The sequence below is a fragment of the Geotrypetes seraphini genome, chromosome 2, assembly GCF_902459505.1.
Source record: "Geotrypetes seraphini chromosome 2, aGeoSer1.1, whole genome shotgun sequence".
In the NCBI taxonomy this organism is placed as follows: domain Eukaryota; kingdom Metazoa; phylum Chordata; class Amphibia; order Gymnophiona; family Dermophiidae; genus Geotrypetes; species Geotrypetes seraphini.
The window spans coordinates 125830721-125846625 of NC_047085.1; the positions used below are offsets into that span (position 1 = coordinate 125830721).

A 15905-nucleotide genomic window follows, 5' to 3' on the forward strand; every position below is an offset into this window, starting at 1 on the left:
GGGATGAATTACATGGCTCTTCATCATTGGCCAACTAATAATCTTCTTAGAGCATATTTTTTACTTATCTTATTATCTATTTAAGCTTTCAAAAAATATTTATTTTAAATATACTTTATATATTTTCAAGCACTTAGCTTAACAAGTGTGACCCAGGAGAGGATGACCCGATATGTTTCGCACCATTGTGCTTTATCAAGGGTCAATGCCCTCCTCTGACATGCTTATCCTAATAAATTTTATATTCCCATAAAACCTTTAACCATTTGAAACTAACTCATCGCCGCCGCTTTTGTCATCCAACTCACAAAATACGAGAGCAAGATGGCGGCAGCGTGTTTTCACGTTATTTAAATACCCTATCTCCAACCAGCTGATATCCCCTACCTCCTATTGGATAGAACCTATCCAATCAACGATGCCCATTCTATCTCCGTGTTCAGACCCCTTGGCTCAACAGTATCAAGCTGATAAATGAAATATTGTTCCCTTTCATTTAAAATTTTCTCCCCCCACCCTTGTTCTATATCAGTGGTTCCCAACCCTGTCCTGAAGGCCCACCAGGCCAGTCGGGTTTTCAGGATAGCCCTAATGAATATGCATATAATGGAGGTGCCAGGCATGCAAATCTGCTCTATGCATATTCATTAGGGTTATGCTGAAAACCCGACTGGCCTGGTGGTCCTCCAGGACAGGGTTGGGAACCACTATTCTATACCACTGTTCTTCAACCACCAGTCCGCAGACCGGTGTCGGTCCGCAGGAAATTTCTGCCGGTCCGCACAGGGCCGGTAAGATTGACTAACTTCAATTTCCTGCCGGTCCGCACAGGGCCGGCAAGATCAACGAGTCATTTTCAGCTGGTCCGCGCTGGGCCGGAGAGATCATGGGGAGCCTCCGACAGTGGCTTTCTCCCCTCTCTGCAGCTCTCCTTTACTTACCAGCGCAGCGATTCACGAAGGGAGCCTTGGGGCTTTTGCTGAGTCGCGACTGCCTCTGATGATGCAACTTCCTCTTTCCTCAGAGGTGGCGCGACCCAACAAAGGACCTGAGGCTGCCTTCCTGAATCGCTGTGCTGGGAAGTAAGGAAAGCTGCTGGGAGGGGAGAAAGCCACTATTGGAGTCTGTGAAGTTGCTGGGCAAGGGAAAAAAAAAGGGACAGTTGCTACTGGAGAGGGAGAAGGAGAGATGCTGCTGGGAAGGGAGGAGGGAAAGGAATCTGGGAAGCTGCTGGGCAAGGAAAAAAGAGGGACAGCTGCTACTGGACCTGGAGGGAAGGAGAAGGAGAGATGCTGCTGGGAGGGGAGGAGGGAAAGGAATCTGGGAAGCTGCTGGGCAAGGGAAAAAAAAAGAGACAGCTGCTACTGGACCTGGAAGGAAGGAGAAGGAGAGATACTGCTGGGAGGGGAGGAAGGGAAGAGAGTTACTGCTGGACAGGAGGAGAAGGGAAGGGAAAAGGATAAAAGGAAGGAAACAGCTGGCAGGGAGATTAGAGGAGGGGAAGGGGAGAGATAGGCATGAGAAAGTAGAGAGATTGATTATGAGAAGGGGTCAGCAGAAAAATAAGCAGAGAGTGACAACGATGGTAGATCTGGTGTAGGAGAGATAAAAATGAAGAGAGCAGTGAAGCTGGAATGAATCATGTAAAAAGGAGAGGGGGCGCAGGCTGGATGGAAAGAAGACAGATGCCATATGGAAGGGGGAAAGGACAGACAGTGGATGGAAGGGGCAGATGCTGGATGGAAGGGGCAGAGAGTGCAGAAGCTGGAAGGAAAAGAGTGAAAAGAAGATGAAAGCAGAAACCAGAGACGATAAAAGGTAGAAAAAAATAATTTTATTTCTATTTTATGATTAGAATATATCAGATTTGAAATAGATATCCTGCTAGAGCTGGTGTTAGACATAACTGGGGACTGCAGTGCTTCTTTAGCTTCCAGCTGGCTTAGGGCACTCTCTGACCAGGGGGCAGTTGCCCTAGTTGCACTCCCCTAAAACTATTCCTGTCATGTGTGACTGCAGTATTCTGTTAGCAAGATATTTCTGTGTAGCATTCTGTAATAATTTGGCTTGTTCAGTTTTCTTGATAGTAGAGGGGATATATGTGAAGGGGAGGGAAGACAGGGGTTTTGTTGATCCTTGCTCTGTATTATTTGTATTTATAAAATGGCAATTGTACAGAATATTGTTTCTTTTCATACTTTAATAAAATATATTCAATATAAAATCATAACTGAGGCTTGTGTGGATGGAATCAGATGATTTGCGGGGACCGAGCTCGCAGAGATGGGGCAGAAACAGGGTTTTTAAATTTTAGTCCTATTAGTTTGCCGGTCCACAAAATAATTATTTTATTTCTGCCGGTCCACAGGTGTAAAAAGGTTGAAAAACGCTGTTCTATACTATCAATAATGCGCCATTGCATCTCCTCTACCTTATGATCCTTAGAAATCCAATGTTGGACAATTGGGGCTTGTAAATGCTCGTTCACCAAACGGGACTTATGTTCAATCAATCTTATTTTTACAGGTTTGCTCGTGCGCCCAATATAGATCAACTTGCACAGGCAGACAATTGCATAAACCACATGGCTACTATTACAGTCAGTGGTGTCCGTAGATCTTAATACAATATTTCTCCCCGGGACCATCCATCAGTCACCCTCAATGGTCTTATTACACCACTGGCACCAACCACATTTTGCATGATACCCCCTATCCAGGGCTTTCTTCAAACCAAATTTTTGAAAGTTAAATCTTTGCCCTACAGTCCTACCCTTAGAATATGCTATTTTCGGAAACCCCTGCAAGGAGGGATGCACCCGAAGCACATGCCACAGTTCTTTCATAATCTGCACTAGTTTAAAGGCTGCTTGAGAATAAGGGAGAATACATGTCAATTTTCTCCTTTCCACCTCACATGAGGCTTCCTTCATCAAAAGCTCTCTCTGTGCATACTTATGTCGTAAATAGGATTGTTTAATGGCTCTACTGGGGTACTCTCTATCAATAAGCCTCTGCGTGAGGGTCTGTGCTTTATCTTTAAAATTTTCCATTGTTGGATCAGGGTCTGGGTTTTGTCATAGCATATCCCCCTGATTTTTTACGGCTGCATATTGCAGTACATAAATTTATAAGGAAGATGCAATTGAGGGTGTTTTTTCAGGAAAAGGATGGACAAGATGAAATACAATATTTGGAGGTCCAAAATCATGAAGGGGCGTTAGATATGACAGTGCAATCCCAAGCTGACCAAGTCCAAACACGAGGTCCACCAATGATGCATGATCCAGGGGATCATATGGAACCCTAGCGAGCACCCGCAGGAATAGATTAAAACTCCACAACGAAATGGGTATCATATTAAAGGATGTAAATGCAAAACCCTCTTCAGAAATCTGGCCACATCTGAGTGCAAAGCCAAGGACTTTTTGTTTACTTAAGATCTGAAGCATGAAAGATCTGCTATTTAAACTTTGAGGGAGGTCACTACCAGACCGTTTTCAAGTCCCTCCTGCTATGAACAACTAAACTGGATCTGAAACCGGGTCCTCGCTCTTTTGTGCACACCAGATCTGGAAACACTCCCAGGCTTTCGCAAAGGCAGCTAATGACTGCTTCTTGGACCATAAGAGAGTGGCAATCACCACGTCCGAATAGCCTTTTCTTAATAAGGCTGCGCACTCAAGAGCTTCAGATCCTCCAGGGCAATTTGGCCCTGTATAAGTAGTCCCAGGTGGCACGGCAGTCTAAGACTCCAGTCCTTCTGCAAACAGATGAGATCTGCATACCACGGACACCTTAGCCACTCTGGTATGACTTAGTAAAACCAGTCCTGAGTGCAACCTTACTCTTTGCAGGAATCTGCCTATCATGGGACATAAGAGCCCCTCCTATGGCCATGGTTGTACCAGGGTGTCCACGCCGTCACTTCATATCTTCGGCTGAAGAACCACACTGTTTTCTTGTAGTTTGCTGATGCCATTAAATTTAACATCAGTCACCCTCAATGATTCACGATGCTTTTAAATGCTTCTGAAGAGAGAGTGCCCATGCTCCAGTTTCTAGGATTTTTCGGCTGAGGAAATCCACTTGCACATTGTCCACTCCTGCTACATGGACCACTGATAGAGTCATTAGGTGGATCTCCACCCACAGGAACAGAAGTTGAGCTTTCAGGTATAGCGCAGCACCTTTGGTGCTCCCCTGTTGATTAACATAGGCTACCACCATTGCATTGGTTGAGAAAACTTAGAAACATAGAAACATAGAAAAAAGCAGCAGAAAAGGGCTATAGCCCACCAAGTCTGCCCATTCCAAGTATCCCCTCCCCTGAATTTACTCCCTTAAAGATCCCACGTGATATCCCACTTTGTTCTGTAATTTGCATCCAGCCTGCAGCACCAGGCATATGACTCTCAGTTCCAACCAGTGGATCAACCACTTCTTCTGTGAGGGGGACCAGCGCCCCTGCACCAGATGCCCTTCAATGTACTCCCTAACCATAAAATCTGGCATCCATAGGTCAGGATCACCAATGAGGAGATGCGGAGTGGCACCCTTGGGTCAAAGGCTGAACCTCAAACCACCAGTTCAGACTTAGCTGTACCTCTGCTGTCCATGGTACCTTTAACTGCAACACATCCCTTTGCAGGCACCAGCAGGAAAGAAGTGCATTTTGTAGAGGATATAGGTACACTCTTGCCCAGGAGACCACATCTATAGCCACAACCATTGCTACAATGGTACCTGCAGTAATGCCAAGCTGTCAGGGTCAACTTGCCACATAAGTTTTGCTCTAACGGCTTTTTGCAGAAAAACTTTGTTTCGAACAGGATCCCCCGATACTCCAGGCATTGTATCAGCACCAGGTGTCTTTTTGACCACCTAGCCCAAGTCTTGCAGGAGCTGAACCATCCACTGCGCTGCTATCTTTCTTTTGGCTTCAGATGTGCTCTTATCAGCCAATCATCCAGATATGGTTGCACCTCCATCTTGTGGAGGTGCACCAGTGCTACCATCATTACCTTGATGAAAGTGTGCGGTAGTACTGCCTGATTTCCGATTCCAAAATAGATTCACCAATTCATTTTGGGTGAATCGATTCAAATCGATTCCTTTTTTTAAAAAATTTGGCCTCCCGATTCGGTGACTAACCCTCCTCCTGTGCCTTCAGGTCTTCTACAGCAGGAATGGCAGCGCTGCCTCTTGCTGGCTTGTCCACTGCCGCTCCTGCTTTAGGAGGTGAGGGGGGAGAGTCAGTTGGGAAGTGCTGCAGTGTCCTCCGGCTTCCCCCCTGGCTTCCCGCTCTTACCTAAATTACTGCAGCCTGCAGAGCGGATCGCCGGTGCTGTAGTGGTCCTTACAAGCTGCCATAGTCCTCAGCAGCAGGTTCCCTCTGCCGCAATCCTTGAAGATTTCGGAGATTTCGCAATCTTCAAAGAGGGGAATGAGGAAGGGTATAGAAGTCCTGTGTAGAAGAGACCAGGTGAAGACCCCTGGAATTTCCCCCATTTAAGCAGAAACAGGCCAATATGGATGGAGCCTAAAATGAATGCTGAAAAAGTAAAAATGGACTCTGACTAACAAACTCTAACAAACTGTCAGCTCTGAAAGACACTTCTGCTTTCTTGAAGGAAAGGTCAACCACAAAACACAGCTGGACAGGAAGACACAGAAATTGATGTAAGAAATTCATCAAGAAACTGGGCTGTGCAGCGTAAGAACAAGGGATGTAAGGAAGTAAAAACTAACCATAGAGCTAAAAAACATTAGGCCAGGTGCTCGGAGGCGGGGCTTGGTATATTAACAGGACATTTCGGGGAAATCATAAGGGGTGTGGTAACACAGTATCACTCATAACCAATCATTAGATTAATAAATGAGATAATAAATATGAATAACCAATGAAAATGTGAAATGTAACATGCATCAAGGTGGGCCAGAGCTGTCAGAGTCCTATAAAAGAGGGCTCCCGGGACCAGAGCTTCAGAACTCGTTGGAAGTTCTCCATCAGTCTGGCCAGCCTGATGTATGCTCTATCACTCTGTATGCTATGTGATTTGTTCCTGTAAGCTACCATTTGATTATTAAACTCATAATGTTTGAACCAGCACAAAGGGAGTCAAGTGGTCTGTCTGTGTGAGGTAGGGTCTTCAGTAATAGCAGTAATAATTTTAAAAGAAATAGCTCTTATGTTAATGGTCATATGACTAACAAAATATGTTAGTAAAACTATTACTTCCACTTCCTAATAGAATAGAAAATACGTTTGAGGGACCTACAAGAACACACACAAAACAAAGGATATAGGTCCTTTTGATAATAACACAGAAAAGTAGCCTTTCTAGCACCCCCTTCCCCCAAAAAATTTTTAATAGTTAGACTTAACTATCATAATCATTCTACAACAATCCTACAAAATAACATATTTGGCCATTATAACAAGGGCCAAAAGTAATTTAGCTAGTAAACGGGCTATTTGAAAATTACCTATCCCAGGACCATACTGAGGTATAGATGCACCTTGTGCGAATTGCCAATTCCATCTCGCCAGAGAAAGGAGATTGTGAATTAGGAAATAGTGAACTAGGAGAAAATTTTATACTCCTCCATATTAGTGCCCAGAACAGAAAAAACAATTCACAAAGCCCTTGAAACAGCACTAGCCTACCCTTCCTGTAAGTAAAAGAAATGCTGATTGCTTTGTCAGGCCTATTTATGCTCTATACCAGCCCTGACTCCAGTCAGAATAGACATCCATTTAGGGTGAAAGTACATCATTATCATCCTCCCTTTCTCTATCCCATCTCTTCCCAGCCTGCTGAAATTAGACAACACAGGCTTGTGCTCAAGCGCTGCCGTCAACTTCTTCCCAAAAAATGGACATGTCCTTCTTGTCTGGGGGAGGGTGGAATATGGCAGTGTTTGAATACCAGCCTAAGTTTAAGACACTCCTCACCCCTCACGCTCTCCTACTGGTGCCAACTTTGGTCCAGAACAGGAGGAATAGAGAAGAAGGGGGAGATGGCAGAAATGGAATGGGGTAAGGAGTGGAAAGGGGGACGATGATCCCCTAGAACAGTGTTCTTCAATGTAAGGCCAAGGAGGAAAAGGTGGCCCCTGGAAACCTTCAGGGTGGCCCTCATCATCATCCTGGCTCTTTTGTGCTCTCTCTTCCCTAGCTCACAGCAGAAAAGGGAAATGGATGGAAGAAGCACCACATGCTTGGAGGACAAGGCATTAATGAATAGATAAGGTGAATTTGGAAATGACAGTATTCTTGATACCCCCCTCCCGAAAATCTCCATGTGCAACATGCTTGAAGACAAGGCATTAGATTAATGAATAGACAGTGTATTTGGAAATGACAGTCTTCTTGAGGATATCCCCCAGTGAATCAATCAATTAATATCTCTCTCTCTATATAATTTGAGGTATGGAGGGAAATGCTGGCCACCTGAGGAGGGTGAGGAGAGGAAGGAGTCTCCAGCCACCAGGGTAGAGAAGGGAAATGGAATGCAGGCTACCTGAAGGAGTGGGTAGGAAGAGCCATCTGGGAGAATGGAAGTGGGATGCTTGCCTCCAAGGAGGGGTAGAAAAAGAAAGAGAAAATGCTGGGCTACAAGACGGTAGGGCCTTGATCCCAGGTGAATGGGCGAGGTGTGTGACTCAAGGTTCGCCTACACCCTAGCCTAGAGCATCAGATACCCTTAAGCAAGTCCTATCCTGACCTTGCAATTGCTTTGACCTCATCATCACAATGACGACCTGGGACGTGTAATGCAAACTGCATAAGTGCACCACGCCAAACGACTGGAGCCGGGGGCGCGTGGGTACTAATGGTGAGCTTATTACGGGTGAAATAATAAAGCCAAAGGCTCAGAGGGCAGCTTGAACCCGGGCCTTACACCAGCTGGACTCCCGCCTCAGCAACTGGACTGCCCCTGATACGAGTACGGAAGAAGGGCTCCAGTCTCGGCGGCCCCCATACCTTGTGACGGGACATCGCGACTCTCCATAAGCCTAGGACCCGAAGTCCATCCGCTACCCCCACGCCCCTCGCTCCCTCCTACATTGCCAACTCGCCACTCCGCCACCTCGCCGCTTCCAGGTTGGCGCGCTCCAGAGACGCCCTCTGATTGGCCCATTTCTTGGAGGGGCGGTGCTCGGCGCTTCCGTATCTCCTCTTTGCCAGCGAATCGAACGCTTCAGGTTCTCTTTGCAGTAAAGACGGCTGAACGGGCAAAGGCCTTGAGGAATCTGGATTTTTCTGCTTTTTAACTTTTTAGTTTTCTCCCTTCTCTTTTCTTCAAAGGTCAGCTCAGAAACCCTCCATTCATTCTCTTGAAGGTTGGAAAGTTGGGCATGAGAGTTACCATGTTTGTGAGGAAAAAAAAAAGATACATGACCCCGCCCATACTCCACCCACAGCCCCGCCCACACTCCACCGCTTGGTCCCCCTTCCCATCCTCTGTACCCTTTTAGTGCTTCTCTGTTTCTCTTCTCCCCACCCGCGTCCTATTGATCGGTTTGAAACAAAAATCGCCTTTCATTTTTTGGGGAATAAACCTGCAATTTTAGGGATACTCATGGCAACTTTCGGATGGGAGAACGTCCTGTCCTTTGATGACTCGCAGGTTACAGATTTATTATCTGAGTTTAAAACTCTTCAACTCAGGAGGAATACAAATACCTCTGGATTGGGACCAGTTAGGGTTTCTGCACAGGCAGCTTATGCGTTCGTAACTTCAAGCAGTCACTTTAGCTGAATATTGCAGAGCTAAGCACATTCCAAGAGGCCTTCATATTCAGAAGGAACCCAGATTATTTTTGGATAATACTATCTTTTTGGACAAGTGAAATGCAGTACTTACTTAACAAGTGATCTTGTGTTACTCATTATCGAGACCACTCAAACAGTGCTGCTGCGATATTAGGATGAATATCAAAAGAAAGTGGAGACCTTAAAAGCTTCATTAGCATTGGAAACTTTCACTGAACACGTCTGCCTTTAAGGATGATATGGATAAATTCCGTCTAGACTTAAAGCAGTTGAAAATGTAAAAATTCAGACACAACCAAAATGATTGCGCAAAGGGATCTGTACACAATTGGATGGACAAATCCAGAAAGACAAAACCATCTAAGCCACCTGTACATACACTAACACATCTACAGCCACCTCAAACGAATGAGACGACACAATCTTCAATATTACCAACAACCTCACATCTACGGAATATGATTTATGCTATTCTTCTTGAGGCTCTGGAAAACAAAATTATTTCTGAATGTGAATTTGATTTTTTATTTCAATATCATCCAGTTACACCAGTTATTTATTTTGTTCCTAAGATTCACAAATCTCTGTTGAATCCTCCAGGGCGCCCTAAAGTTTCTGGCATTGGTTTCATTTTGGAGTCATTTGGCATTGGTTTCATTTCGGAGTCATTATCTGACTGTAGATTTTTATCTCAAATCGGAGGCACAGAAAAGTTAATCTTTTTTTTTTTTTTTAGTTCAATTTGTTTATTGAGTAATGAAAAACCAGAAATAATGAACATCATGTAACCATAACAGTATACAGAAGTTTGGCACTACATAAATATGGGATGTACAAACAAGATTATTGAATATACATGTGTTAAAGTATTGGTATCACATAATCAGAGAGAACATATATATTCGTCAATGGGTGTCCATATGTTGCGTGCTGAAGTAAGGAGATGGGGTCTTCTCTTATCTATAGCATGTCTTCATATCTCTTGTATAAACATATTGAGTTCCACCAGAAAGTAAAGTTTAAAAGGGAAGCGGATTTCCAGTTTTGTAGGACTTCTTGTAGGCCAACTGACAGTAGAATATCTATCAGTTGTGGTTCACAGGAACAGTTAGTAAAGCAAGGATGAAGAGATCGCATTATAATTATATCAAAGGATAGGTCTGCAGTACAGTTTGAAACTGTTTTTATAAAAGTCCATATTTGAGTCCAAAAAGGTAAAATTAGGGAGCATTCATAAATCATGTGAGATAAAGTACCTTGAGTTTTTAAACAATGCCAGCATAAATCATCTGATTTCAAATGTGCTAATTTCATTCTATGTGGTGTCCAAACAACTCGCCACATGAGAAATAACAAAGACTGTGACATACTAGCAGAGAGGAAAGGTCTATTTACTTTTGACCAAAACCTAGACCATTCTTTGTCTGAGAGTTATATGTTAAGTTCCTGTGACCATTTATGATTAATGTCTATATTTACTGTGGGCTGGTCATCTTGTAAAAGTTTGTAAAAATAAGAAACTGATCTCCCTTGAGCTTCTAGCAAGGTACTCTATTTCCAAATGCATGGGATTTTCGGGAATTGTATGGAGGAAAGTAAGGAAGTCAGTAGAGACCATTGAGCTTGTTTTTCAGAAATGGTTGGATATCGATGAATAAATTCTGTGAAAGAAAGTAAGTTGTTATCTTGGTATAGTTGTTTGACTTGCCGTATATCAAGTTTGTTCCAAGATGTCCAAAGGGCCATTTCACTATGTGAGAAAATAGAATGATGAGCTTTACGATCCAGAGTACGTATTGCAGTGATAGTAGCTGAGAGAAGAGAAAATTGTTTAAGTCGGGATAGGATAGACATAGTTGGTATGATGTTGAGGTATTGGATTACAGATTGAAATCTCAAGTTCTAACCAGGCTGGGACAGAGGAGGTAAATTGAGAATGGTTATATGTAATCCATTTTGATCCATATTTGGCCAAAGATGCTATGTGATATCTGTGAAAATCAGGAATATTTAATCCTCCATATACTTTAGGAGATTTTAATTTATTTAGGGCAATTTTTGGTTTTTTAATTCTCCAAATAAAGTTGGATATTTTTCAATCAATCCATTTGTAAAATGAAGGTTTGCAAAGACTGGGTAGCATTGACAAGATGTAGGTGATTTGAGGTGTCAATGTCATCTTGAGGGAAGAAATATAGAAACATAGAAACATAGAAACATAGAAAGGTGACGGCAGAAAAGGGCTACAGCCCATCAAGTCTGCCCACTCTACTGACCCACCCCATTAAGTCTGAGTGCTGCTCGACCCACGTAGGGATCCCACGTGGATGTCCCATTTATTCTTAAAGTCGAGCACGCTTGTGGCCTTGATTACCTGCGTCGGAAGTTTGTTCCAGTGATCTACCACTCTTTCTGTGAAGAAATACTTCCTGATGTCACCTCTAAATTTCCCTCCCCTGAGTTTGAGCGGGTGCCCCCTTGTGACCGAGGGTCCCTTGGGAAGGAATATATCGTTTTCCACCTCGACACGACCTGTGACGTACTTAAAAGTCTCAATCATGTCACCCCTTTCCCTGCGCTCCTCTAGAGAGTACAGCTGCAATTTGCCCAGTCTTTCCTCGTATGAGAGACCCTTGAGTCCAGAGACCTTCCTAGTGGCCATTCGCTGGACCGACTCAGCTCGAAGCACATCTTTACGGTAATGTGGCCTCCAGAATTGCACACAGTACTCCAGATGAGGTCTCACCATGGTTCTATACAGTGGCATTATGACTTCAGGTTTGCGGCTGACGAAGCTTCTATTGATACATCCCATCATTTGCCTCGCCTTGGATGAGGCCTTCTCCACTTGTTTGGCAGCCTTCATGTCTGCACTGATGATCACTCCCAAGTCCCGTTCCTCTGAAGTCCTAGCTAGTGTTTCTCCATTCAAGGTGTATGTTCTGCATGGATTTCCGCTGCCAAGATGCATGACCTTACACTTCTTAGCGTTGAAGCCCAGCTGCCATGTCGTGGACCATTTTTCCAACTTGATCAGATCCTGCGTCATACCATCCGTGGGATTGCTTCCACCCACTATATTACACAGTTTGGCGTCGTCGGCGAACAGCGCTACTTTACCCTGAAGCCCTCGGGTCAAGTCCCTTATGAATATGTTAAAAAGGGATGGTCCCAGGACTGAGCCCTGAGGCACACCGCTAGTCACCTCCGATGTCTCAGAGAGGGTGCCATTGACCACCACTTTCTGAAGTCTTCCACTCAGCCAATCGTTGACCCACGTCGTTAGTTTCTCACCTAACCCCATCGATTTCATCTTGTTTAATAGTCTACGGTGTGGGACACTGTCAAAAGCTTTACTGAAATCCAAGTATACTATGTCCAGAGACTCTCCCGAGTCCATCTTTCCTGTCACCCAATCAAAGAAGCTGATGAGATTGGACTGGCATGACCTGCCCCTAGTGAATCCATGTTGACAGGGATCCCTCAGATTCCCCTCATCCAATATTGTGTCTAATTTCTCTTTAAGTAGAGTTTCCATGAGTTTACACACTATTGATGTGAGACTTACTGGTCTGTAATTTGCGGCCTCCGCTCTGCAACCCTTTTTGTGCAGAGGAACCACGTTGGCAGTTTTCCAGTCCAGGGGGACTCTCCCCGTATTTAGGGAGAGATTGAAGAGTATTGCTAATGGTTCCGCCAAAACATCGCATAGCTCTCTGAGCACTCTTGGGTGCAGATTGTCCGGTCCCATGGCTTTGTTCACCTTGAGTCTTGACAGTTCTTTGTAAACATCAGCTGGTGTGAACTCAAACTTCTGAAATGGGTCTTCCATGCTTTGCTTTGCTGCTAGCCGAGGCCCGTGCCCTGGTGCTTCGCAGGTAAAGACTGAACAGAAGTAATCATTCAGTAGTTTGGCTTTATCGGAGTCTGTTTCTACATAATTCCTGTCTGGTGTTCTAAGGCGTACTATCCCGTTTGCGTTCTTTTTCCTGTCGCTAATGTATCTGAAGAAGGATTTGTCCCCTTTCTTGATGTTCTTTGCTAGAGTTTCTTCCATACGAATTTTGGCCTCCCTGACTGCTGTTTTGACCGCTGCAGACTTTTTCCTGTATTCAATGTTTGCTTCTTTTTCCCCCGTGCGTTTGTATGAGAGAAATGCTCTTTTCTTCTCCTTGACGAGGCACGATACCTCATCTGTGAACCATTGGGGTTTCTTTTTTCTTTGTTGTTTGGTTACCGATTTTATGTAGCGGATAGTTGCCTCATGAAGGATCGATTTCAAGGTTGACCACATAGCCTCCACATTAGTAGTTACTTCTTGAACCTGCAGCGTCTGATAGACGAAATCTCCCATGCGTGCGAAGTCAGTGCCCCGGAAATTGAGTACCTTTGTTTTTGTTTGTGATCTAGGAAAGCCTTTCTTAAGGTTAAACCATACCATGTTATGGTCACTGGTGGCTAGCGTCTCTCCCACCGAGACCTCTGAGACGCTTTCCCCATTCGTAAGTACCAGGTCCAGGATGGCCTGGGCCCTAGTGGGCTCTAGTACCATTTGTTTGAGCCGTACTCCCTTCATGGACGTTAATATCCTCCTGCTATCACAAGTTGTCGCTGATAGTGTGTTCCAGTCTACATCAGGCATGTTGAAGTCTCCTAATAGTACAGCCTCCCCCCGTAAGGTGATATTCTCAATGTCTTCAATTAGTTCTGCGTCCTTGTCCTCCGATTGTCTTGGAGGTCTGTATATCACACCAAGGTACAGGCATTTTTCTCCGCCTCTGGCCAGGTTTACCCAGATAGATTCCCCAGTATACTTGACATCCGTGATCCTGGTTGTCTTAATGTTTTCTTTGATGTATAGTGCTACCCCACCTCCTAACTTACCCTCTCTGTCTTGTCGAATCAGGTTGTACCCTGGTATAGTTATATCCCACCCATGAGAGTCTGTGAACCATGTTTCGGATATTGCTACTATGTCTAGATCTGCATTAACTATTTCTGTTTCTAGTTGTAGAAATTTATTCCCTAGGCTGTGTGCGTTAACATACATAGCTCTCCACTCTTTCTGTTTACTAACCTCCTGTAGTGAGCCTCCCATTTGAGTCAAGGTGTCTCCTAGCAATTCTTTTGCAATAAGGGTACTTACCTCAGACTTAGAAGCGTAGTGTTGGTTCTCCACATCAGGATAGTTACTTAGTGCTCCGGTGTAAAAGTGGGTACCCACCCCCGACTTACCTAGTTTAAAGCCCTTCGAAGTAGGCGGGCTAGTCTGTGTCCGAAGACATTCTTACCTCTGTTGGTCAGGTGGAGTCCGTCTGGTCCCTGTAGTCCCTGCAGTGTCTCTCCGTGATTCAGGAATCCGAAGTTCATCTCCCGGCACCATCGTTGTAGCCACTCATTCGTCTTCAGGATGCGTTCGTCCCTGTCCCTTCCTCTGCCCCTAACAGGAAGAATGGAAGAGAATACTACCTGTGCTCCTGTCTGCTTCAGCCTCTTTCCCAGAGCTCCGAAGTCTCTAGCTATGTCCTCCAGGGTGTTCTTAGCAGTGTCATTCGTTCCGACGTGGATGAGCAGCATGGGGAAGTGGTCCTGGGGCCTGAGAAGTCTATCGAGACAGGTGGTCACATCTTTTATTCTGGCTCCGGGTAGACAGCAGACCTCCCTCGACTGCATATCCGGTCTGCATATTGGTCCCTCAGTGCCTCTCAACATGGAGTCCCCAATGGTTATTACTCTACGCTTCTTTTGGGGGTGTCGATCCATCGTCCCTGGAGATGGAGATATGCGTTGATCCTGGTCCATCTCCCCGTCGGTAGTCTCTTCCTGCAAGACCTGGAATCTGTTCTTTAGGCTCAGCTGTGGAGTTGATGTGGAGCTGCCCTGTTGAGAGAAAGAGAGAGAAGGTGAGTATATTGTAAATTGGGGTGGGGGTCTCCTACGTTTACCTGTGGAGGAGGTCACTAACTGCCAGGAGTCAGTGTCTCCATCCATCTCCTGAGCTGCAACAGTTGGTTTCTTTGTCGGCGGCCCTGGAGTCATCATGAGAGATCCATCATAGGTCCGTTCTGTGACTTGAGATAGTTCCTGCACTATCCCATCGATGTAGGCCTCATCCTCTCTAATGCCTCTCAGACGTTTCACCTCCTCCCTGAGGTTTCTTAGTTCCTGCATGATGTCTTCATCCCTCTGATCGACCTCCTCCGTCTGTGTAGAGGCCGTAATGTACTGCTGTGGGATGGCCTCTGTCTGCACGGAGGCGTCCATTCCTGGGGCTGTGTTCTCCTCTGTCTGCGCGTAGGCTGAGTTCAACTCCCGGATCACCTCAGGGCAGGGGTTGCCACTCTTGCTTGTAGGCTTCACACTCCTTGTCCGCCCTGCCATAACAAAATGAGAGAGAGTAAATGTAAGAGAGAGTAAATGAGAGAGAGTAAATGAGAGAGAGTAAATGTAAGAGTATGAGAGATAGTATGAGAGTATAAGAGAATATAAGAGAAGAATAAGAAGAGGAGAAAGTACTTTTTTTTTTTTTTTTTTTTAGTTAGGTTTTTTTAAAAGAAAGAAAGAAAAAAATGTGAAAATTTAAAAAGAATTTGAAACTTAGGTTTGCTGCTGGGCTGCCTGGTCTCCTTCTCAAGGCTCCTTCGCAAAGTTCGCTAAGGCGAGCGCCTTTGCCGCTCGCCTTCGTCGCGCGCCGAACGGCTGAGCGCCGTTGGCTCCCTTCCTCTTAAGGGGGAGCCCGGGCGATGACGCTACGCTGACGCGGTGCGGTGGGCGGAGCCTCCTCGCCGCTACCCGCCGCTGGAAACGCCGGTTCTCCTCCTTCCTGCACCGGTTCTCCTGCCCTCCTGTTCCTCTCGCCGGCTCCCCTGCCTCTTCGCCGCTGCTACACGGCTATACGTCCCCACCAAGATATAAATAGTGATTGCCATTTAGTGATAGAAGTTGTAATCTGTTCTTTTAATTTAGCAATATTAGTGTTCATGATAACCTCTCGGTCTTTATGAATATATATACACCAAGGTATTTTACTGGGGAGGTGGACTATGCAAATAGAAAGTTGGCTAATTCTGCTTGTGAAGTTCGGTTGTTTAGAGGAAGAATAACTGATTTTTCAAGGTTAACTC

At 45.0% G+C, this 15905-nt stretch overlaps 1 protein-coding gene across 5 annotated transcripts in view; it reads right to left on the reverse strand.

Annotated features, from left to right (window-relative positions):
* The window catches only part of SPIDR (scaffold protein involved in DNA repair), a 536511-nt gene extending 528334 nt beyond the window's left edge, over positions 1 to 8177 (reverse strand). For 3 of the 5 annotated variants that reach the window (XM_033933718.1, XM_033933714.1, XM_033933717.1), the window contains exon 1: positions 8072 to 8177. In XM_033933718.1, coding sequence (XP_033789609.1) covers positions 8072 to 8146 — 75 coding nt within the window. In that variant the 5' untranslated portion in view covers positions 8147 to 8177. Of the gene's footprint in view, positions 1 to 7989 lie in introns of all 5 variants that reach the window. The other 2 variants (XM_033933716.1, XM_033933719.1) reach the window with 2 other exon arrangements.
* Between the last annotated feature and the right edge of the window lie 7728 nt (positions 8178 to 15905).